Source organism: Populus nigra, chromosome 4 (genome assembly GCF_951802175.1).
Source record: "Populus nigra chromosome 4, ddPopNigr1.1, whole genome shotgun sequence".
NCBI lineage: Eukaryota > Viridiplantae > Streptophyta > Magnoliopsida > Malpighiales > Salicaceae > Populus > Populus nigra.
Genome location: NC_084855.1, coordinates 24,786,858 through 24,811,145, shown reverse-complemented (window position 1 = coordinate 24,811,145; position 24,288 = coordinate 24,786,858). Strand labels below are relative to the sequence as shown.

The 24,288-nt window shown below is 35.5% G+C and overlaps 3 protein-coding genes and 1 long non-coding RNA gene across 11 annotated transcripts; 2 read left to right on the top strand and 2 right to left on the bottom strand.

The window, feature by feature from the left end:
* The first annotated feature begins 3,660 nt into the window (after positions 1 to 3,660).
* LOC133690613 (deoxyuridine 5'-triphosphate nucleotidohydrolase-like) lies at positions 3,661 to 4,738 on the top strand. The gene is made up of 3 exons (XM_062110840.1): positions 3,661 to 4,074; positions 4,170 to 4,261; positions 4,350 to 4,738. Exons 1-3 carry the CDS (start codon positions 3,746 to 3,748, stop codon positions 4,592 to 4,594), a joined length of 666 nt encoding a protein of 221 aa, XP_061966824.1. The 5' UTR covers positions 3,661 to 3,745; the 3' UTR covers positions 4,595 to 4,738.
* A 59-nt stretch (positions 4,739 to 4,797) lies between these two features.
* On the bottom strand, positions 4,798 to 7,045 carry LOC133690612 (glucan endo-1,3-beta-glucosidase 7-like). Its single transcript, XM_062110839.1, has 5 exons — positions 6,915 to 7,045; positions 6,147 to 6,811; positions 5,732 to 6,055; positions 5,131 to 5,419; positions 4,798 to 5,016 (listed from the first exon to the last, which is right to left on the bottom strand). Exons 1-5 carry the CDS (start codon positions 6,982 to 6,984, stop codon positions 4,973 to 4,975), a joined length of 1,392 nt encoding a protein of 463 aa, XP_061966823.1. The 5' UTR covers positions 6,985 to 7,045; the 3' UTR covers positions 4,798 to 4,972.
* A 1,038-nt stretch (positions 7,046 to 8,083) lies between these two features.
* Positions 8,084 to 12,760, bottom strand: LOC133690892 (uncharacterized). Its single transcript, XM_062111165.1, has 5 exons — positions 12,225 to 12,760; positions 11,846 to 11,907; positions 9,421 to 11,766; positions 9,178 to 9,277; positions 8,084 to 8,945 (listed from the first exon to the last, which is right to left on the bottom strand). The coding sequence occupies exons 1-5, from the start codon at positions 12,331 to 12,333 to the stop codon at positions 8,335 to 8,337; spliced, it is 3,228 nt and encodes a 1,075-aa protein (XP_061967149.1). The 5' UTR covers positions 12,334 to 12,760; the 3' UTR covers positions 8,084 to 8,334.
* Positions 12,761 to 16,394: 3,634 nt separating this feature from the next.
* Positions 16,395 to 23,474, top strand: LOC133691391 (uncharacterized). Of its 8 annotated transcripts, none has more exons than XR_009841664.1 (6): positions 16,395 to 16,697; positions 16,787 to 16,880; positions 16,989 to 18,768; positions 18,858 to 20,851; positions 20,973 to 22,833; positions 23,051 to 23,474. It is a non-coding gene; the product is annotated as an uncharacterized LOC133691391 (long non-coding RNA). The 8 variants fall into 8 exon arrangements; XR_009841666.1 differs by having other exon boundaries at positions 20,970 to 22,833; XR_009841661.1 differs by having other exon boundaries at positions 18,858 to 21,693; positions 22,084 to 22,833.
* The last annotated feature ends 814 nt before the right edge of the window (positions 23,475 to 24,288 follow it).

Here is a 24,288-nt window from a genome sequence, read left to right as displayed (position 1 = left end):
TCTACCCTAATTTTCTTGAATAAATAAATAAAGAAAATAACTCATCTTCTGGAATTCTCCAGATTTCAGCCACTAAGGTTGCTGGAAAATCAGGGTTCTTGGTTTTTTGGCCTGTAAGCTCTTTTTTAATCTATTTTTAACCAAAAACACTTGGAATAGACCATAAACTCCTTAATGAACCCATGTATGGGCATACAAAACAACATAAAAACCCGAAACTAAAAATATTTTTGAACTTAGATCTGGTTTTTTAGATAATTTTTAAGGTTTAAAAATACCTAAATGGAGGCCCCGTTGCCAAATAAAACCCATTGGTTCCAAGATAGATAATTTAATTTTAGTGGTTATAACCATTATCAATGATGATTTTATCTCTTTATCATCTAAATCCAACGAGTCTCTCTTTCTCATTTCTCTAACTAGGGACTATGATATAAGAGAAATGACATTTTGGATCAAAATTGAATCTTAAACCTTTAAAGAGACCTAAATTATATTATCTGTAAAGATGAAAGGTCAAAGAGTGTTTTTTTATGCAAAATCTAGACACATCATCCATTTTGGGTGCCTTTTTCATAGTGATCCTTCTTCTTTCAACATTGTCTTTTCCTCATAAATCATGAGCAATTGACCTTTAATTTAGAGTCAAATCACAAAAAATAAAAGTTAAATGACTATATTAGGAAGAGGAAAATGCACAATATATCCACAGTAATATGTGAATATGTGAATTGTTCAACAAAGTGTTTTTTATCTACAGGGAAAACACGACATGCTTTAGAGTTTTCTATAATTTTTTAGTGCTGGTTGTTCTATTTTTTTCTCCTAGTTTTGAATCCTTTTTTGTTTGATTAGATATTTGATCCACTCTTTGTCATGTGTTATATACTTTTTTTCCAGTAAAACAAATGAATACACAAGTTTTTTCAATGTGTTTTTTTATATAAAAAAATTATCAATCATAAATAAATATGCTTATATGTGCATCTATTAATTAAATCGATATTCAATATAAAGATAACTAAGATTAAGATATTTGACCTTGCAACACGAGTTATGTAACCAGTCGTGTTTAACAACTTTATTTCCCATATTTAATATTTTATTTAATTATACAATTATTTGTGCTAGTAAAATGTAAATAAAAAAAAATTATTAACGAAAGCGAATTGAATAAAATTATGAAGCTCAACTAGAAAACAATCCAATATTGAATTACAAAACCGAAAAATAAAATAAAATCTTGTAATAAGTGCTCTTCAATATTTCATAATCACAAGACTAAATATTTCATATTTGATAATCTGGTTAAGCCAGTTTATGCACTCTTCTCGTGATATTTAATGAATGGTTGTGAAGTGTGTCTTACGCTATTTAAAAGGCACTGTCGAGTTTGGCCTTCTTTATGCTCTAAGAGAAATCACACTGAATGCTTGTTGTGACTCCGATTGGACAAACAATTTTGATGACAAACACAATACTACTAGTTATGGTAAGTTTCTTGTCCTTAATCTTATTTCCTGGAGTAGTAAAAAGTAGTGAGTTGTCTCTCACTCCAGCACAAAAGACGAATACAAAAGAATGCCTATACAACTACTGAATTGTATTGGCTTCGTATGCTTCTTCAGGATTTATACATCACGTTGTCTATTGCCCCACACTTATGGTGCGACAACATTAGTGCCATTGCATTAGCTTTTAATCCTGTCTTTTATTCATGCAAAAAGCACATCAACATTGACTATCATTTAATTAATGAGAAGGTGGTTAATCATGATATTCAAGTCAAGTATATTTCAACGCAATACCAGATTGCAGATAATTTGGTCTTTTAATTGTAATCTTAAAGGTAATTTGATCTTTTAATTAATATTAATATTAATTGAAAAAGCTATTTTATTTTATTTTTTAATTTTATCCTTCATTTTTTTTCACATAGGGTTATTATAGTCTCGAACAAACGTATATTTTAGGATTAATATTTGAAATTATCAGCATCTATTTTTCATCATATAATTAAATAAAAATTATTTTTGAAAGTTATTAGACCCAGTTGAGTCCTTAAACCAAGTTGGGGGGTAATTAGAGTTATTCAATATATTGTTGTCTCGATACTTAAAAAAAAGTCTCCATGATGTTTTTTTTTCATAAGTTAAGTCATGCTTTTATCGGGTTAACTTTTATGCAATTTAATTAGAAACTCTCACCAAGCTAGGAGTCATGTAGAGAAGTTTCAAGATATATCCACTTGTTTGGGTTTAAAAATATCACCAAAAAATCTACACACTATTAGGATGCGTTTGTTTTGCAACTGCTTTTGTGTTTGCAGTGCAACAAACACAATAAGGTGTTTGGTAACAAACTAAATTGTATTTTGTATTGCGAGGCCCACTAAAAAATTGAGTTTGAAACGCAGTTTTTGTGAAGCAGTTTTTACATGCTTTTTTAATTGAATTTCGTTTTCCTGTTTGTTTTTGTGTTTTGAAAAAAATTAAATTTTTTTATTTTTTTTCTTTACTTCAAATTAATATTTTTTTTTGTGTTTTCAAATCATTTTAAGGAGCTGGTATCAAAAATAATTTTTAAAAAGTAGAAAAAAATTATTTTGATGCATTTATAAGTAAAAAGCACTTTGAAAAACAACTGCAACCATACTTCCAAAAACAATTAGCCAAACATTTTATACATATTTTTTAATATACATAAACTTCAACCATAATTTTTACCGAACGCATATCTAAATCCAACTAACCACACTATTTTTAAACTTATTTTTTTTTTAAACTACAACCACAAAAACTATCTTAAAAACAAACAAACTCTTAATATTTATTCTAATGTTTTGAAAAATTTAGCTCGACATCTGGCGGAACGCGTACAATAAGCTAATTTTTATATACTAAGCAATAAAAGTTGCATACTTTGTTGATGTGTTAATGTTTTTTCGATGTACAGAGATAAAGGGACATCTCATTATATAGTTTCTGTGCATGTGATATCATATACTTTGCAAGTAATTGAATCCATCGTGTATATCCACTTGTCGTAATGGTAGCTCTTCCTTTGAATTCTGATGGTTATATATATATATATATATATATATATATATATATATATATATATATTAGGAGTATAAAATAAATAACCTCCAGGAGGATTGTCATGTTGGTAACAGGAAGCAACAAACATGACTAATATTAAGTGAGTACATTATGTTTTTTAAAAATATTTTTTAATTAAAAATATAATAAAATAATATTTTTTAATTATTAATAACAATATATTAATTTGATGTTTTTTCTAGTAAAAAATAATTTAAAAAACATTTGTAACGCCAAAAACAAACGCTCAACTAACCTTTCAATTTATAAACATATTAAACATCTTTTACATTTCTTGAAATTTTGTTTTATAATAATCACTTGTCTAATGATTCACTTGTATTTTTTTAACCTAGATCATCATGGCAAACATTAAGCCCAAATCTGCAAGACTCCATGGACCAGAACACCAGCCTATTGAAAACCCGAACGACCAAAAATATGTGCTCGTTTCAATGGCCCATAAGACCCGTCCATAGGCCCATTTACAACAAGAAGAAGATCTACAAAACCACAGCCCTGATATCAATTCCAGGCACCACTCGCAACTAGACTACCACCTAAACCTATAGGCCCATTTACAACAAGAGGAAGATCTGGAAGAGCAGAGCAGTCGGAGTCAAAATCCCAGAGGTGCTTCGAGAATGCGCCCCAAAATCATGGCGGGAACATTTAGCGCCATCAATTGGAAATTCCCGCCATTGGCGAGCCTCTCTCTACTTAATCACCCAATTCCTGCCCCCCTCCGTCTACTCGACTCCCGTTTTTGTTACCGTCGAAACTCTCAAGTCCTCAAAATGCCTCCAGCAAATCTACAAAACCACAGCCCTGATATCAAAGAGCCTTCTCCTAAAGTCCCCAAGCTCCAACATGATAACATCCCGTCATATCTCCTAAGAGTGAAAAAACTCTCTGAAAATGCTGTTTTGCCCTCTAGAGGCTCTCCCCTTTCCGCTGGCTATGATCTCTCCAGGTATATAGTAAAACCCTCTTCCAGTCCTTTCATTTTTCACAAGGTCAGCGCAGGATTATTAGCAAATTTATGGTTTTTTTATAAATGTTTTGCAGTGCCTCAAAGGCAAAGGTACCAGCTAGAGGAAAGGCCCTTATTCCTACAGATTTGAGCATTGCAATACCTGAAGGAACTTATGCTCGCATTGGTAAGTCTCACCCTGTATTTTTTAATGTTATATGTTTGTTTTACATACGGTTTGATTTTGTTTCTGAAGCTCGTTTTTGTTGATTTAGCACCCAGATCGGGACTGACATGGAAGCACTCAATTGACGTGGGTGCTGGTGTCATAGACGCAGACTACAGAGGCCCAGTTGGGGTTATCTTGTTTAATCATTCTGATGTTGATTTTGAGGTCAAGGTTGGCGATAGAATTGCGCAGTTAATCATCGAGAAGATCGTGACTCCTAATGTTATGGAAGTCGAGGATCTGGATGCAACTGTGAGAGGTGCTGGAGGGTTTGGATCCACTGGCGTGTGAGCTTCCCGTGCCTCATAAGACTTTTCTTGAAAACTTATGTTTCTTTGTGGGTAAATTTAGTGAACAGATTGTCGGCTTAGTGGTTAATGTTTTAGGTTTGGTGACGAACCTTGGTTTGCAATGAAAACATGGCATTTTTATTCACCTTTTGCAACAAGGCTGTGGGGATTTATCTTGCTCCATAACCTCTAAAATTACTCAGCTGTGAGAAATTTAACTGGCTAATTTCACAAATACATGGAGAATTGATGTTCCTGGCATGAAATGCTGTATGGACATTCCCATAATTTACTAAAAAAAGATGATGCCTTCTCCACTTGCAGTGGGGATAAGAACAGCACAAACCATAAAGCGCCTATCATCCTAAAAGACTTACTATCAGTTGCTTCCACTGCCACTGGGGTAAGTGCAAGCATTATAACCTGTAGAACAGAAGAATAAAGGAACGTTACAGAGACCGTAGTTTATGCGTAAATGCAGTAAAATGCCGAGGGATTAGCAAGACCAACAAGTAAAAGTATTCTGAGGGAACTTACTGGGGTTGTTGGACGAGAGAGTGGCTGATTGTGAGAAATCACAGTTCAAAGGATTTTTATCAGAAGTTTGATAGAAGAGATTCATGGCAAAAGCAGCATGTGATGCTAGTGTGTTTGGTTCGAAGCAAGCCCCGCCTGGTTCGATCGGACTACAGTCAATCCCTCGTCCACAAGCATAATCCAGATTAGCCTGCAATTGGGCATCCGATACACCAGACTTGGGCACACACCATGTTGCTTTCTTCAACGTTGGAGATGGGTTCGTTGGAGTTTTTGGTGTAGCCGGAGTCTTAAAGCACAACAGCGCAAGTAAATAAAACTCCATAAACTACTATTACAGTATTACTACTGAGATGAACAGAGATATTATACACTGAACATGCTGAATATGGCAACAGTACACCCTCCCTCATTCCATTGGATTAAGGAAAGAATGCACCATGAAAACTGTAAATTAGCTGATCCACATGCATGAACTAGCTCATAAACCTTGAAAGGGAACTGTCCATTCTTTTTAACAAACAAAATAGTAGAATCTATAAAAGCGTGGAGTTGAATTATAAATATCATTGAAATATAATAAAATTTGGCTCTTAATTACCTGGCTACTTTTAGAGAGCCCGACATTATAAGCCATGGTGAGATCAGGCTTGAAGAGTCCAAATGATCGCTCAGAACCAGGTCCAGGTTTCAAGTCTTCATCATATAGAGCAAAAAGGTATGTATCCACTGATTTTCCTGGCATGAGAGGGGTGCCCACCATGGATCGAAGGTGTGCAATCAAATTGCCATTATAAGCCTTGGCATTCTCAATACTTGGCCCTATTTCGTTGTCATCTCCTTTGTATGGCCATCCAGTCTCAGCCACCACAATCTCTACATTCTTAAATCCAATAGAATTCAGCGCAGAAAAAACTGCATCAACCTGCAATTCAAAAACAACCACTGCTTCTAAGCAACATTTTTTTATAAAAAAAGACAGTAGTTGAGTTGCAATTCGATTTACTCCATCTCACCTGAGCATCAAACATGTTCATGTACTTAATCTTAGTGTTTCCGTCCACCCGTCCCGCATTCTGCTGGAAAAGGCAAAAAGCAAGAGTCTCGGGCCTTGTATCGCTTCTGTAAGCAAAGTAAGGGTAGGGATTGATGGCAAAAGGCGAAGCAGTCGCATTGTTAAACCCCAACAAGCCCTTCATCAAATCCTCATAGCTTGGATCAAACCTTCCAGAAGAAGGCGGCTCCGACTGCTTAAGTACTCCCATCGAGTGAACAGTAGAGACCTTGATTTCCCCCCCGAGCGACACATCATTTAGAGCATTCTGTACATTTTGCATGGCTGGTAAGAGCTTGTTCATGAGATTCTGGTCACCGGAAGTCATCACCTCGTTTCCAACATTGATGAGGATGATTTTGGAAGCTGGATAGAAGGGGAGCACGTTCGTGCTGATCCAGTTCTTGGCAAAACTGGGATCTGAGGCTAGTGCTGGAATGTCACCATTTGCAGTGCCGATAACAATTCCAATTCCGGTGTTGGCTAAGGCTTTGATTATGGCCGGGTCCGATCCATATAATCGAACCTTTTGGATTGAAGTGGATTGGAGAAGCTTTGCGGTGGCTGATGGTGGTGGAAGGTTGTCAGCAACTTGGCCGTAGTTTACACCGATAAATGATTGCGAGTCTAGCAGCGAGATATTTAAAAGCAGGTGGTCGAATCAAACAGTTAATTAATATATAATAATTCAAGCTTACTAAAAATAGAACGAGACGTAATTTAAACTCACTTGCAATATTTACAGTCAGTGAGTAGGAAACGAGGAGGAGGAAAGTAACAGCAGAAGGAAGCACCGCCATGACTGAGGAGGAGCTTATGTCTCTCTGTTTTGCATATTTTGAAGAAAGTGGAGCGGGGGCAATAAATATAGAAGAAGAATATGCTAAAGTCGATGGTAGAACCGTAAAGACAACTTTCGGTGTGAAGCTGAAACTTCGTATGTTTTTCACTCGGGGAAAATATATTTTTTAAATATATTAAAATAATATTTTTTTATTTTTAAAAATTATTTTAATTTATTAATAACGATCTAAAAATAAAATTCGACCACACTTCTAAGCACATCGTAAATTTACACTATAATACACTCTAAATCCATCAATTAATCAATCATTTAAAAAGTAACTACAAGGAACATATTGTTTATAAGATATTATTTGATTAAGTTAAACAACATTATCTTTGATAAATTAAACAGAAATATAGTTTTTTTAGCTCGACTCCCAAATTTATTTATTTATTTATTGATAAATGAACATAAATTTTAACAAATCAAGGAAGAAAACTTACGTGATATTGGTCTAGAAACCAGTACCCTTGTAAAAAAAGATATGCCCATGGCTGCTAATCACCTTACCGGAGGAAAACTTAGCTATTACGAAACAACGTGCCTCTTTTTTCACAACGGAAAGCATATTTTCCCAGTGAAGAAAAGTAAAGCATATTCAAGTTAAAGAAGGTGGGTTTACTTTGGCAAATGCGTGTATAATTGGTGGCACAAGAATGCTTAGAATAATGCATTGGTAAAGCAAAGCTTTGAAAAACCATCGATCTTAATCTTAAGCTTCCTGGAAGCTTCATTTCTTGCTAACCAAGTGGCGAGGCCGATTGTTTTCCTGGGCTCTTGACTCTTGAGCCCCCTCATGTACCCAAGAAAAGAAAAGAAAAGAAAAAAGCTACATGCTACCATTAAAAGCATGGGGGAAACTTCAACAGTAATATTAAGGGCAGTTCAACTCATCCTATCTTGGATTTACTATTTGATGGGCATGAGTTTGGAGTCTTTTAGAATTAATAAAAATTTATATGATTGTTAATTTCAAAACATATAAGATTAATTGAGATACACGCAAGTTATCCAGACACAACTGTTAATAAAAAAGAAAAAAAAAAAGAAAAGAAACTTCAACAGGCGTGCTTTACTTTTGTTCATATCTATCTACTTTCCAATTCATTAACTGATGAATTGATGTCATCTGCCAACAATTTTTAAGGGATAACTAACGAGCTTACTCTGAGAACAGAATTCTGGCAGTAGAAATGTATTATTCACACACAATCCTGCATATAAGCATTACATTTGAACCAAAAAAATCAGTAGAAAATGCGTCCTCTCTCTTTTATAGAGAAATAATTATTCTTCAGTCCAATCAAAATACTGGCAGAAGGTCTCTGGTAACTTCATCGAGTAGGCCATTAAGCATGGACTTCTCAACATCCCTTACAATATCATCTTTTTCAAGAAATCCAAACATCTTGTCCCAACCGAAGTCCCACATGCAGTTCACATCTAAATCCCAGCTGTACACATCACATTCCACCATTTTCGGCAGGTAATCTTCAACAAGACACTCAGCATTACCATTTCTACCGTAGAATTTCAACTTCTCCAAGTCTTTGTGCAATTCCTTGATCAACTTGTCCAAAGATTTCACCTTAACACAAGTTGTAGATATTTCCATCAATGGATGGACACTGAGCTCTTCCTTTTTTCCTTTCCTTTTCATTATCTCGTATCCGCAGTCTAATATGAGCTTGCTTTCTTCGTCGTGATACTCTTCACTACCAGTACGGAGAATGCCCAGAGGGATGTCGAGTTTGAACAGTGCCTCTACTGTGTTAAGGAATAGTTGACTTCTTATCAGGATCAGCTTCAGGTGGTTTTCACTTTCACTTAGTGGCTCTGGTGCCACCAATTTCGATGCTTTTTGCTTCTCCATTTTTGAGGGTTCAGCAATATCTTTGCTGTTTTGACGAGTTCCTGCATACATTTCCAACAACGAAGAATGAATTATATAATATAATGTGGTGTCTGTTTTTCATGCTCTTAATGATAGAAGTTGGTTTGAGAGCAAACAAGGATTTACTGGTAGATTTTACATGGAAAACCTAAGTCTACGTGGTAGATTAACATGAGGTAGGATCTGGGGAATGATGCAAATGAGGAGAGCAGTACTCTGGGGAGTGAAACTGAAAGGCAAAGTTGTACCTACCATTAAGTGAATCCAAAACAAAGTTGTGAGATTGCTGTTGATCCCTGCCCAATTTCTGACCTTGTTGCTCATTTGTCACCGTTGAGACTGTGCTTTGACACTGCATGAGACCGAAAAGAGCTCGTGTTAGCTCACTACCAAGCAGCAAGAATTGTCCCCTATGAAGAAGTGGCTTATAGTTTGTGTGAGTATAAAGGGTATTCTGAGAATATTTTCTTAGATTGCAGTAACAAATGCGCTTACACTGTCTGTTTGAACTAGGATATTTGGTCCTTTCAGGATTTGGCTTTTGTCTTCCACAGGACTATAATAGTTGGATGCTTGTTCAACTTTACTATGCAGATCTTCCAACACATCCGATTGCTGGATGATTTCCATTGATTTGCTGGATTTAACAATGCGTGCCTCTGCTTCTCTAGACCTGATGGCTCTCACTTGTTCAACTTTGCCACCAAGTTTTTCGCGCCTTTTCTGTTTACCTTCTTGCGATGTAGAAGTCTGATGTTTTTGCGGCCTTGCCAAGCTGTGTGGGGTTCCGCTTTTTCTTGTCACTAGTTCATCAATCCTTCGAGGAGTCTTAGCTTTTAGTCCCTTGGTATTCATCACATTCTGTGTGGCTGGTGGATGAGCTTGCTTTTCTTGCATAGTTGGATTGCTGATTTTCTTCATCATATCATGTTTCAGATCGATTGGGGAGCAATGTTGATTCGAGTTCATGGTCTTTGAATCTTTCAAGCTAGCCTGGATATTATTAGAACTTATTCCGTAGACAAGATCTTCATGTTGCCTGCCAGTTGGAAACCCTTTGGATGGCACTCCATCAACTGATTCTTTAGAACTTCTACTGCTAGGAGTTGCCTGGTTTGTCTGTGAATGCCTTTTTTGGGAATTCACAATGTCGTTCATGGGGGCAGTCGTGTTCTTGGACATTACTTCAGTACTCGCCTTTTGAGTTCTATCTTGAATCTTCTGTCTAGCAATCTGCCACTCTCTCTCTCCAGCATGATGTTTTGTGTCTTCTTGTTCAAAGTTCTGGAATGTTTGAGGCTGTCGGAATCCAGTATCATTGGAGGACTTCGGTTGATCGTTGTAAATGTACCTGTTTTCATCTCTCTTTTCTGTTTCAAGAATACTTGCGTTGTGCTCTATTTGCCATTGCATTGTAAGTGCAGATCCCGCTCCATTTTGTGCCAGTGATGCCATTTGATGCAGCTCAGGCTTTCGGATTAATTCTCTTGTTTCACCTCGTTCTTTCCCTTTCTGCTCTCTGGTCTTAGTATTGTCCTGAACAGTTTTTCGCTTTCCTGTGCTTTGGCTCGTTTGGATGTTGTTGCTTTGGTGCCTATCCATTTTCACATTAGCTTTATTCGAGCCTCTCTCTGATTTCATCCCTTCCACCTCTTTCTTGGGTGGCTTTCCATCATGCATAGTCATTTCAAAGCTAGCATGGTGATTTGGCAGGTTCTTTTCTGCTTGCAAGGCATTTTTTGGGTCCTGGAGCATCTTAATTTGATTGGGCTGCATCTGTTTTTGTTTTCTTACTGTGAACACTGAATTCTCAGCATCTTTTGTCCCGCGTTCTCGTGTAGTGCTTCCTTCTGCAGATTTATTTGTGACATTCCTTTCAGTTTTCTGCTTGGGACTTGACTCTTTCTTTGCGTGTTTTGAATCTGCATTTTCTGGAACCTCCTCCAGGCCCATTAGTTTTGCAATTACATTTGGAATTCTCACCTTTTCTGGTTTGGATTTTGATGAACTCGACTGGTTCTTCTGTTCAGATAATGCTGCTGAAGTCTTTGACGTGGAGCCATGGCTAGACGATTTCTTGTGAGAAGCTGAATTTGAGGTGCGTAAAATGTGTTTATCATGGTTGAAATTTGTAGCTTCTGATGAATAAGTCAGAGCCATTAGCCTCTGCCTGAGATCAGTCCTTGCAACTTCCTGAATGTGATGAGAATTTCTTGAGGGCTTGTCAAAGGAGAACCTTGGCAGAGCAAGTTGTTTATGCTCAGCTGCTCTGACGAAGTTGTCTTCATCGTCGTCGTCATCCTCATCAAGCAACGTGATACGAGTTTTGCTCTGTGGGGTGATCATATATTCTGAAGCTTCTTGCAGGTTTACAAGCATCCTCAAAGACTCTTCCAAATCCATGGCCCCTTTGAGTAGTTCCTTGCCAATTTCTATTGAATATGATTCAAAGTTAAGGCCATTTGAACAAGCTCTCAGGATCTGATGTAACTTCTGTGCACCTTTTGATATTTCTTTGATGTGGATATGCGAGAGGGTAGGGAAACGGTTGCTTGAAGTGTCATGTCTATCAATACCACTTCTTTCCATCCTCCCCACTTCCACTGATCTTCTGCCAATTTGATGCAGGAAACCTAGCATTGAACTATTGCCAGACGAATCCATTCTTCTGAGTTTTCCACCATTCTCAAGGGCAAAAGCCAGTGCCATGGACAGATCTCCTATTTGCTTCGAGCTTCGACCTTTCCCATAAGGAACAATCTCTGTTGAAGTTTCTCCACGGGAGAGTGTTCTATTGCTTCCACTAGTTTTATTGTGCGCGCTTCCACTCCTAATGCCATTCTGTGGTCATGGAGCAGTTTGAGTAAATTGGAAATCCATAATAACTACGACTGTCATGAGATTGAGCCATGATACTCACACTTTTATGGGTCTTCATTTCTATGGATCCTCTGTGAGTTTGCTTGGAATTGGCATATACATCTGCACAAGCACATGATGCAGAGAAAACAACAATCACTCTTCAAACTATCCAAGCACCTAATCCTACTACAACGCATATACTGTCCTTTGATCATGAAAATTGGCAGGAATTTTGTATACTACAAGACTGGATGCCACTGCGTAGTTTTAGATGATCATTTCTAATTCACAAGTTAAAATATTTTAGTACTGAAAATAGAAGCACCCAATGTTCTGAATTGTTTAGACCACAATTTTTCACTTGTTTAAGCCTTCTAAATGTTCAATTTGCACATTAAACAAAACTAGTGGACAGTGAAATTTGATGAAATGCTAACCTGGAGCAGCTGATTTCGAACCTTTTGAGCTCTGAGACACAGCCATTCGTTCCTTCCTCAACCGGAGATCGTCTAACAGCTTCTGTGCAAATTCCGACCTCTTAGCCATGCTGTTCCTCTGTGCTGGAACCAAGTTCCAGTGCCCTCAAACTCTTCAGAAAGAGAAGTGGAAGAGTCTCTTTACATTGTTGTGAAGTTTTTCTTACACAGAAGAGGATGTTCCCTTGTTTCTTTTCTAGTTGAGAGGCCTCTTTCGGAGGTGGGTGAGGTGGGAAGTCCAGTGGAAAGCAATGGAATGGAGTTTTGAATTTTTAACCTGAAAGTTTGACATGAACGTTAGCTCTCCCCCCCCATCTCTCTCTGACTTTGATTCTAATCCAAGCAATGGCAGAGGTTTCAAAGGGCTTCTCTTTCGAGCATTCACTGTGTGTTTTTTTTTTTCATTAATTTTTTTCCATTTTTGATATGCTTGCTACTTGGAAAAATGCAGTAATTTCATTTCGATTTATTCATATAGTTCAGGATGATTCGTTCCCGTCTATTGAAGGGACAATGGGGTGTGTTTGTATATTTTGAGAGAGAAGCTACTGTGTACCCTTTTGTCAATGTGCTTTGGTTAAAGCAAGAGATGATGTGTCTAAACGTGGCATAGGAGCATGGCCATAGCACATGACATGAATATCACATTCATGAAGACGAAATCTGCATCTCCCATTTTAGAGTGCGATGAGTGACTTGGAATATATGCTTGTCAGGAATCATGCAAGGCATGGGCTGTATATAGATCTCTGCAAATTGCTTCTCCATGGAGCAAGCAACATGTGATTGTGGAGCCATGGAAATACAAACGTTATGGATTTGAGCACAGTTGCATCCACCCTTGTAAGGAGTTGGTGCGGAGGGAGTATCATGGAGATCAGATCAAACATTCACAGGGATTACACGACAGCCCGATGTGGTAAATCCGTCATCCTCCAGCTCAATCGTTACTTGGGCGATTGTAGCAATTACGTTCACAAATGAAACTCTTCTATGTAATAAATATACTAGAATTGATGGGCCTCGTGTTTTTCTGTTCACCGATATAGTGTGGTGATTTTTTTTTCCCCTTCATATAAAAATTTACTTGCCTTTAAATTATTGATATATTTTTATCTTTTTATGGATATTATGGATTTGTTTTAAGATATTTTAGTCAATTCAATATATTTATAAATAGTAAAATAATCAAAATACCTTAAAGCATAAAAAAATTAAATGGTTTTGGACAGGGGTATTTTGGTAATTTTGTTTTATATACACGGTAGAATTACACATGTATCCTTGGATCCAATAAATTTAATTCATTGGGTCGGTTATTATTTTCTTTTAGCCATAATTTTTTTTTTGTTAAATGTTAGTTTGGTCCATGATAGTTACATAATTGACTATTAAAATAATATTTTTAACTTGGAAAAGTTATTGGCATGTGTAGTGTTAAAGCCGCCCGCATACTTTAGACGGTGCATGCGACAGCTCTAGGTACTAAACAATGAGCTTCCTCCATCTTATGTTATTCCTCATCGTCTCTTTTTTCATATAAAGTGGCACGTGGTGTCCAGAAGTTGCTGGTTTATTGTTGATGACCATTCCCCCCTCATTTCTCTTTCCTAACCCGTGGTCTTCATTGTTATTGATATTTCAGATTTGATCCTTGTAGTTTTGATTTATGTATTTTTCTTGTTTTCTTTTCTGTTAAAGTTTTGTTGTTTTTCAATTTTCTACTTTTAATTTTTTATTTTTCTCCTTTGCTCTTTTGTTAAAAAATTTATGGCTTTCAATTTTATCCTTTGTAGTTTTTGTTTTTTCAATTATAATAATTATTCAAATTTAGTCCCTCTTCTTTTAATTTTTCTTAGCTCATTTGTTAAAGTTTTTATAGTTTTCAATTATATTCTTCAAATCAAGTTCATGGCTTTTATTTTTTCAATAATATTATTAATAATAATAGTAATAATAGAGATGGTAATATTAATAACAATGATGATGATGATGATAAAAAATAATAATAGTAATGTTAGTTGTAGTAGTATTAATAAATAAATAAAAATGATGAAGATAATAATATTATTGATAATAATAATACAAATAGTAATGAAAATACTAATATTATTGATGGTAATGATAATGATGATGATGATATTATTACCAATAATAGCAAAGATGATGATGATGATGATCGTAATAATAAACTAAATTATTGATGATAATATAATAATAGTGGTGATGGTGGTGACAATGATACTACTGTTACTACTAATAGCGACAATAATAATGATAGTAATGATGATGATGATGATGATTGTCATAATAGTAGTAGTAGTAATAATTTATTATAATGATAGCAGTTGTGATGATAGTGATAATTGTAATGACAAATATAGATTACCAGAATGCATAATTTTATATTTTTTTCAAACTCGTAAAATCAGTTGTAATGATAATGATAATTGTCGTAATAGTGTTGCTAATGTTTTTTTTATAGAAAATAAATTAAACTATATAAATGTTGACCTGGTTGATGTGGTGAGTCCAATGACAAACCAGAAAATTGGTAAAGAGTAGTTTAAGAAAAACAAAATACAGAACGATGTCTTCTTTAAAAAGATATTAAGACGAAAACCTATTAGATTGATCGTTCCGTATTAACTTTGATTAACTTGTCAAATTTACAACCCTAATCACAAGATCATGACAACCCAAAAAAAAGTAAATTGTAAGAAATTTTGAAGTTTAATTTCCAATCAACCTAACGAATGATGAAATTGAAAAAAAAAAGGGAAAAAAATATGGTCAATCTAGATTGATTTGCTAAAACCACATCCAAGATCATGAGATCGGGATAACACCATAAAAATCAAATCAAAATAAATTATGAAACCCAATTCTTAATCAACTCAATGTTGAATGATAATTTTTTTTTTTATGAAATCAATTTAAAAAAGGTAAGAAAAAATGACATGGGTTAATCCACCAAATCATGGCCTACAGGTTTATAAGACCATGATAACTTATAAAAAACAAATCAAAAAACAAATTTAGTTAACTCGGGTTAACTTATTGTATCCTTAACTTAGGTCACGAGGTTAAGATAACATCATAGAAAGCAAATCAAAATAAATTATATAGCACAATTCTGAGTCAATACAATGAAATTGAAAAAAAATAAATTTAAAAAGGGACTAAAAGAATAAACATGGTCAACTCATATTAAATCTCTAAATTGGTGACTTAAATAACTATGTTGGGATCTCCTAAAAAAACAAATTAAAATAAATCATGAATCATAAGTTTCACTTAATAAAGTTTTGAAGGATAAAATTAAAAAAACTAAATTAAAAAAATAAAAGAAATTAAAATCAACTAAGTTAATATGTTAAATTCATGATCTGAGTCATAAGACTAAAATAACTCTATAAAAACCAACTAGGTGGTGGCCCAGTGGTAAGCGCTTGGAACTAAGAGGTTTGCTCCCTTTGTGGTCTCAGATTCGAGCCCTATGGTTGCTCATATAATGGCCACTGGAGGCTTACATGGTCGTTAACTTCGAGGCCCGTGGGATTAGTCAAAGTACGCGCAAGCTGGCCCGGACACCCATGTTAAACTAAAAAAAAAAATAACTCTATAAAAAACATAACAAAATAAATCATAAAATCTAATTTTAATAAATTAAAAAAATAAAAATTAAATTAAAAAAATTAAAAGAAAAACCAAGAAAACAGAAAAAAAATAACACTATTGAAAATAATCAATGTTTTTATAAGGTGGTGCGTAGTAAAATCACAATTGTTTTTGTTTTTTGCTAAATTAAATAAATTTTGGAAAAGATGATGTCAAAGACTATGGTTATCCCAAGTTCGGTGCAGGAAATTCCTAGCTCAACGTGGGAATGCGATGTCCTCTTTCCAAACAGCTTTAAGTTACAGGAATGAGGAAACACAAGTCACCAAACACGTGTCATATAATTAATCCCGTCAAAACATATCGAGAACCTTCCTCGCTAATCGCCAAACACGCAAGCACACCGCCTCTCAACAAAAAGGCGCAAATCGGACCGTAGATTATCTTCTTAGCCAAAACATCACAGCCGTTGGATCTCTTAGGGTATCTATATAATTAGGTTCCTTCTATAACGCTGTCATCTCTTTCCCCTTAAAGGCGCTTCTTCCCCTATTTATATTCCACTCTACAATCTCAATTTTCAGATCCAAAAAAAAAAACTCTCTCGGGTTCTCTCTTATTTGTCTTCAGATTCTAGTAGATCGTGAAATGATCTATCTTCTGACCATGCATTCTCTTGGTCCCGGATTCGATTTCTCGCGTAGGCTTCCCGGCCTAAATAGATCTGATATCGATGTGATATTCCTCTCTTGGCTTGAATTTGGATCGGAAAGTCTTGAAGGATCGTGCTGCCAATTAACGTAGTCTATGGAGGTATGATTTTCAGATAGATCTATTTTGCTGATCTTTGATTTTATATTTTTCTTGAATTTTTAAAGATTTATATTTTGCATCCTTTTCAGTTTTGTGCTTCGATCTGGTGAAAATATTTCTTGATGTCGAGAATCCGGATTTCTTGCTGAGGAGGAGATCTCTTCCTTGCAGGAACACCTAAAGGTCAGTCGGTCTTTGGATTTTGTAAGATCTAGGGTTTATTACTTGATGATTTTTTTTTCGTTGTCTTTTGATAAGCAGCATATTAATTTCTGGATTGGCCTGAAACAGATCACACTGACTACGGTGATTGGCCGTTTCGCGGGATGGAGCAGGGGGTATTGGCGTTGTGCCGGTGTTCGCGAATATTAATAGGCTGCTAATGAGTTATGGGTAAATTATTCACATGTGCTTGTTAATATATTCAGCAATTATTCTCTCCGACCATGTTAAATATAGAGTTTAGCGTGATTGGTGGTTTGTTGGGTGAGTGGCGGAGTGGATGAAAAGGTATTGAGATATGTAGATCTCTGATGGATGTTGTTAATTGTGTCAGTCCGACCTTTGCCATGTCAGGTGCGCTTGCTTGGCAGGTCAAAAAACCTAATAAAAAAGAGAATATTTTTGGGTTTTGAAGGGGGAGATGGCACGGGATTATTTATTTATTTATTTTGCCCGGCTCTCCCCCTTCTGTGTTGGACAGGCTCCTTGTTTCCCTATCTTTCTACCCACTTTCTTGTTTCTGCTGGACGGATACCAAAAACATAGCACATCGTACACGGAAACCAGTGTACCAGCAGGAATCAGCACTAACAACATCAATTCATCACCCAAAGGTATATTCTGCTATGGACAAGTTAATTTCCTAATATATTATTATTAGCTGTCTGCATTAAGTTATCTCCCAGCTTTTGTGGAACAGTTAACTATTTCATACATAATATCATAACACGAAGTGATCACACTACCCTCAACTGTTCAAACGGCCCTTGTTATTCATTTACAATATTATTTATAAACTTTGAGAAAATGTTCATTTAAGTTTACACCTGGTGTAGATAAATTTGAGCCCTGGCATCTTAACGCACATGTGCACTGGAATAACGAGATGTTTGATTTGCAGCTACCTTCCCCATGGCATTCTAGTCATTGCTCACAATGTCTACAATCTGACTATTCTAGCCACTGCTCACAATGTCTTCTAGCCACATGCATGTTTTTTTTTGGGTGTTGTTTCATTGCCTGCAATCTAATAATATTGAGAAAGTCCCAACAATTTATGACACTCAACTGCTCCATTCAAGTTTGGATAAAACCTGTTATGCCGTGTGGAAAGACAAGCTAGATGAGATCTGATAAAATCCCGTTGCAAAGACAAGCTATATTATTGTTTCAGTTTTGATTCTGAGTATCTCGACCTCATACTTTCTATTTTATTGATCACTTTTTAGATGTTAATATTTATTTACACTTAATTCCAGTATGATTTTGTTATGCAATATTTGTAGCCAAAATTTCTCCCTCAGTGTATCGGTTGTGTTATAGCACACTGTATTTTTCAGGGAGGAGTTATGGATAGTGGATTGTTGTCACGTGATTATCTATTGTAACTACGGTATTATTACAGCTTGTATAGTGTTTTGATCAAATCTAGTCATCCAAAATGTATTTTGGAAGACCTATTGCTCCTGTAAGCTCTCTTAGCTAATGCCTTTTCCTGCGACTGTAATATTGGAGGGCATTCAAGGATTGCCGCATCATGATCTGCTACCCAAACCCATGTTGGAATTTATCATGTTCAGCCACTCTGCCTTTGGGAGCAAGTTCTGATTCTAATGCTTTTCCTGCGACTGTAATATTGGAGGGCGTTCACGGGTTGCCGCGTCATTCAAACCTGTGTTGGAATTTATCATGTTCAGCCACTCTGCCTTTTGGAGCAAGTTCTGATTCTGGAGTTCACTTGTGCTGCCTTCTCACTATTTGACAGAGACAAGGAGCGATATGCAGGATCGGAGGTTAATTGATGAAGTGAGGCGTCGACACATGAGCCTGACCTAGCCGAGCCTATGTTGTATGTTTTCATGATTGTGTTTTAGCTCGTACTGCTCTTTGATTTTTGAATATCATCGATACTGATGGATAATGCCTGCTCAATTGCAGGGATCTAGGCACCACCCATTTCTCTTCCAGGCCCGTGTTTTCTTGCCATGACCTTGATTGTTATTATACCAAGCTTTTTGAGGATTGCCTGGAATTCATGTCTTGCGGAATATGCTTCAATTGTACCTGAATGACATCATGGTGCTATTCGAGAGGAGAGCTACCTAGAAGAGGTGTTACAGTAGTAATGGCTGTTAAATGAATTGATACATCTGATTTGAGTTGACTAGTATTATTTCCATCGAGAAGCCTTTTTTCTGCTAGGAACGTCAATCAGCGTTGTTCTTTTCGCCTTAAATAGCTAAGCTTTATCGCACATGGAATGCTTTTTTTATCCAGGGGACTTCATTTGTCTCTCATCAAGCGTGTGTTATCCGTGTCTTTAAAGCGTTGTATGCATGCCAAGGTAACAGAATTCAGGTTCTTTGCATGGTTTTATGATTTTGAGTGTCTTCATCCCCAACTCTTCTTAGGTATCCTGCTCGAAAGACACTGTATTTTCTTATAGGTATGTTGATGTTTTCATTTCCTCCAAGTGGATGGTATTTCAAGGCGTAAATACCAATATAAAGGTTAAAAACCCTTTTTGATATTTCAAGGCGTGTCTTATGTGGAAGTGGGTTCGGGGTGCAAAGAGCACTTGATCTTTATCATCGAGGTAAAAACTACTTTTATTTGCTTGTCATGAAAAGTATTTTCATATGGTTTTTTCGCCTTGAATTTTTGGCTAACCAGTCTTGATATTTAGTGTCATGTCTCAAATTTTATGGTGCTCAGCACTAGATGGAGATATTCTTTTTGTGCCTGCTATCTGCCAGGTGCATCTCGGAAGTAATTAATAGCAAGCTACTCGTTATTCTGAGCACCATAGGATTTTTAATAAAAATTAATATGTTGAGATCCAATAGCTCAAACTCGGTAAGAGCGTCCTAGCCTTAGTGCTAGCGAGATTGGTGGTTCAAATCCACCTGGATCTGTATTTTTTTGGTTAATTTTTATGTGTGGTCAAACGTTTAAAAGCCTGTAAAATGTAAAATGCTCGAGGTTCTATCATGATTCGATTACTAAAATTATTTCATTAAAAAAACTTAAAAAATTTAAAAATATAAATTATCATAAAAAATTAAGTGAGAAAAAAACAAAAGATGACATTAATAAAATATAGAGCATTATTAGGAGTTGTTTGCGCGTTTCATGACTTTGTATGATAGTTTATATTTTGTAAAATATAGAGCAATAAAAAACGCAATTGATTTGTTTAATTAGAATTGCTTATTTTTTGTTCGGTGATGGAGACATTCTTCAGTGTCCCTTTTTGTTTTCTTATGACTCTTGGTGCATGTAAAGGCCCCAATGGTTCAAACAATGGTAGGTACTGTTGGGGGCCACTAAATCAAACAATGTCAATGGTGCATATAAAGGGCCAATGGTTCACAAACTGGTGGCCACGAGTTTTTCAACTGGATCCAATCGCTCAATCCGGTAAAGAGCACACAATACAAGCCGTAATTAAAGACTAAGCGTGTTTGGCAGTGTGGTTGCGGGTGCTTTTCAAATAACTTTTCGTGTTAAAATGCATGCCAACGATGTTTTTTTATTTTTTAAAATTTATTTTTGACATCAGCACATCAAAACGATCCAAAACGTACAAACCATATTAAATTTTAGCAAAAAAAAAAAACAAAAAATTTTTAAATTTTTTGGGAACGCGGCCGCAGCCGCGTTCCCAAACGGTCCCTACCTGATAAGTTTGCTTTTTTATTTTTAAAGTTGGGAATCTAGAAATACCCATGTTTTCTTTTTGTGTTTTTAGTTTATTGTTTGCTTTGAAGGGTCAAATAAACTCCGGAGATGAAAATGAAATTTAAAACAGATGAAGAAGATACAGCGTCGAGGGTTTTCCATAGAGTAAGAAGAAAGAGGCTGCTACTAAGATGGACAAGTCGTCTTTTCTTTTGGTTCCTCGTTAGTTTAATTAAATGAATGAGAAAAAGGTTAAATATTGCCTTCTATTTCGAGTTAAGTTAGTTTTTATAATCAAGAGGGAGGAAACTGTCCCTCAATTTGTAGAATAAGAAACTGGCTTGGTTATTGCTTCTTGTTTTTTGGCAGCAGTCCACCCTTCCATCTTTTCATGCAAAATCAGCGGCTTCTTGTTTTTTTTTTTGTTTTTAAATTTTTTTCTTTGAATTTTTTTTCCATTTAATTTTTTCAATTTAATTAGTTGATAACTTTTTTGAACACATCTAACCTCAGGTAAAGTTTGGATCATTACTTTATGCACTTACATCGTTTGTTTCTTTTCATAGTGGAATAAGCCACATAAAAGTGCATTAGTGTTGTATGATACCTCATTATATTGGATATATGATGTTTTTTAATATAGAATTGAACCCATGATTTTACGAGCTGATTTTTAATCATGCCTGTTTGATTGAACTACACTGTTGATTACATCGTTCGTCAACGGTAAGCCTTCCCTCACTGCCTGATTTCCAAATTTCAATAGTTGTTTATCATCTTGAGCTGTTTTTTTCCCATCACAACAATCTTAGTTTGCCACATCGAACTCATCCTTGACAAGAGCATCATTGGGATATGCGTGTAGCACTCCGAGTTCAATTGAAACAGAGAGAATAAATTTATCTAAAAGACTTAGTCTAGGATATGCTCGGTGTTCTTTCGTCTTTATTTCTGTCACTTTTAGTTTAAATCATGATTTAGAAATTTTGTTCAAGTTGAAAAATGGGTTTGTATCTATTGTTTCTTTCATATTTGATTCAATCTGGACAAACAAAAAAAACTGTTTTCTCAGTGGATTTGTTATCAATTTGTGGTATGTTTAGTTTTGCTAGTTGCACAAATTGCTTTTAAATAAGTGTACTTTTGAACCCAATGTGGTTTCAGGTAAGACTTCCGTTATGGTTGCTGCTAGCTGGTCTTGGAAGTTGGGGTTTTCCCTTTCTTTTTGGTTTGATGAATGATGAAAGCTGTCTCTTCTTTTGCGTTCTTTCTTTGTCATACTCTTTTTTTCTCTCTTTTTGCTTCAAACTTGATTCTTTATTAATTTAATTGTTGGCCATAAATTTGCTATTATTTGCCGTAAAGCATACAAAGATAGGAAACTAGCCTTGCTACGAGATGCACTTAAATCTCTATTTCTTTTTATTGCCGTTATACCTGAGTTTTTTAAATTTGAGTATGGCTTTGATTGCAAAATTTGCAGGTTGATAAGCTGAGAAAGACACTTAGACGTGAAGAGAATGTTCATACACCTTTGGAGAGAGCTTTTACTAGGCATTTGGGAGCTCTACCTCGCTTACCTCCTTATCTGCCTCCATATGCTAGAATGCCCTCTATCTAGTCTTGTTAAGAAAATTAGCCTATCCTATCCACTGTTGAATTTTTGCTTGTTTCCTATAAACAGTAACCAGTAAGGGTTCTTATTTGGTTTGCTCTCAACTAATTCAAATCTTCAGGTTCAGATCTTCTTGCCTTTAAACACTTCAAATATTTCGTTGTCAATATGTTTTGTTTATATTTTACACTGCCTTTTTATTGCTGCCTGGGTATTTGATATAGGATAAACTTAATTCTGATTTTTTTTTTTATAAAACAAGTTCTTTGATTGGGCAATGATTTTTCTACAATTTTGGTCTTTTTATGAGCTTCAAAGAGTTGACTTTGGATGCATGCATGTTGTTGATGGTGTTAGTTGCCTTGATGGTTAGAATTCCGGTTATTTTTCTGTTTTGGTGTGTTAACTGAAGCCATGATTTCATTAAGCAATTGGGGAATTTGGTGAAAACTTAAAGAGCACAAATTGAAAATTTTAGAGATTATTGAAAATGCTTTTAAAGAGAAGCAAGCTATGTGCCATTAAGTTTTTGTGAAAGTGGCGCCATTTCTCTGAGCCTTATCACGATCCCATCCACTTCAAGGCTCCTTGGAGGATTCTCTCACATACCGTTAGAGGGTGAGTTTTTTCTTTGATAAATTTGAGTCTCTTTTGATTTGACTTTCTGTTTTGTTGTTCAGAAAGGAGTTTTATTTTTTTTGGTTTGGTCTGGTTAGTTACAGAAAGTGATATTTAGATTGCTAGGAGGATAGTCCATGTTATAATTTGTGAAATGTTGCATTTTTAGATTGCTTTTGTTTTTCACATGCTTATCTTTTCATTTCAATAATTACAGAAAGAAAGTATCAGGACCTTTGTTTTTTCGCAAAAGATTCAGGGGGGATTTTACCTTGATCGTGCTTGAGATTCTTAGAGATGTAAGGGAAGCAATTCAAAAGACTACAGGCTAAGGATCGGTTGAACTTATTAAAAAAATGCTGAAAGAGACCTGGAGTGGTACATTGATGCTACTCTTTTTTTTTTAATGTTCCAAAGGAGCATAACAAAGCTTTTCGGTACCGCCTGTACTGTACTCTTCTTTTGCTTTGCTTTTGTCTGCTAATCTGATTGCTAGGTTAGTTTTCGATTTTTGTAGCAGAAATATATTTTGAGGTATGTAAAAGAAGAATAATTCTGACAGAATGAGTGCAATATATTTATGTAACCTCCTCTTGGAAAACATCATTTTCCACCAAAGAGGAGGAGAAAATTGTGCTTCATATCTTTGCTTGCTCAAAACTCTTTTCCTTCCCCCCCTTAATTAGCTACCTGTGATGGCTTTGAATTGCAAAATTTCTTTCGTGTTTGGTGTGTTTTTGCTATATCTGTAGCCTAATTTGATTAAATGTATACATTTTCCTTTTGAGTTCAGGGATTAATACACCAGTAACGTTTTCTTGGCCATTGTTTTATAGAAGTATTAAACCAGAAGCAAGCACTTAAGTATTTGTTGTTTCTTTCATATTTGATTCAATTTGGACAAAAAAAAAACTGTCTTCTCATATGGGGAGTAACAACGAATATATAACTGCTTTGAATAGCTCTTTGTCAACACTCATGTACGTAATCTTTTTTCCAATTATTCATCGTTAGAGATGAGAATCCCAATGAAATTAAGACTTCTTTCTTAGTTTTGCTAACTTACTGCTGTTCGAATAAGATACCTGGAAAATTCTGTTCGTAAAATAACTTGCCTCACTTTTTCATAAACTGTTTGGCTGTTTTGTTTCTGTTGCATCAATCATTAAAACAAACACCATCCATTGTATGTCATCAGATCAGGTAAAGTTTAGATCATTACTTTATGCACTTGCATCGTTCTTTTCTTTTCGTAGCGGAATAAGCCACATAAGAGTGCATTAGTGTTGTATAATACCTCTTTGTTTGTTCAGCTTATATGAGATATTCTATATGATGCGCATTATATTGGAATGTTAGCATTGAATATGTGATGTTTTTTAATATAAAATTGAATCCATGATTTTATGACGAATTCTTAGTTTCAAGTATGCAGTTGTATGGCAGTGGATCTCC

Excerpts from the sequence above, each read along its gene's own strand:
- LOC133690613 (XM_062110840.1), top strand. The coding sequence starts at position 3,746 with ATGCGCCCCAAAATCATGGCGGGAACATTTAGCGCCATCAATTGGAAA. Across the intron at positions 4,075-4,169 it reads GCTGGCTATGATCTCTCCAG|TGCCTCAAAGGCAAAGGTAC; the intron begins GTATATAGTAAA and ends AATGTTTTGCAG. Across the intron at positions 4,262-4,349 it reads AGGAACTTATGCTCGCATTG|CACCCAGATCGGGACTGACA; the intron begins GTAAGTCTCACC and ends TTGTTGATTTAG.
- LOC133690612 (XM_062110839.1), bottom strand. The coding sequence starts at position 6,984 with ATGGCGGTGCTTCCTTCTGCTGTTACTTTCCTCCTCCTCGTTTCCTAC. Across the intron at positions 6,056-6,146 it reads TGAACATGTTTGATGCTCAG|GTTGATGCAGTTTTTTCTGC; the intron begins GTGAGATGGAGT and ends TTTGAATTGCAG. Across the intron at positions 5,420-5,731 it reads GGCTCTCTAAAAGTAGCCAG|ACTCCGGCTACACCAAAAAC; the intron begins GTAATTAAGAGC and ends TTGTGCTTTAAG.
- LOC133690892 (XM_062111165.1), bottom strand. The coding sequence starts at position 12,333 with ATGGCTAAGAGGTCGGAATTTGCACAGAAGCTGTTAGACGATCTCCGG. Across the intron at positions 11,908-12,224 it reads TTCGAAATCAGCTGCTCCAG|ATGTATATGCCAATTCCAAG; the intron begins GTTAGCATTTCA and ends GTGCTTGTGCAG. Across the intron at positions 11,767-11,845 it reads AAATGAAGACCCATAAAAGT|AATGGCATTAGGAGTGGAAG; the intron begins GTGAGTATCATG and ends CCATGACCACAG.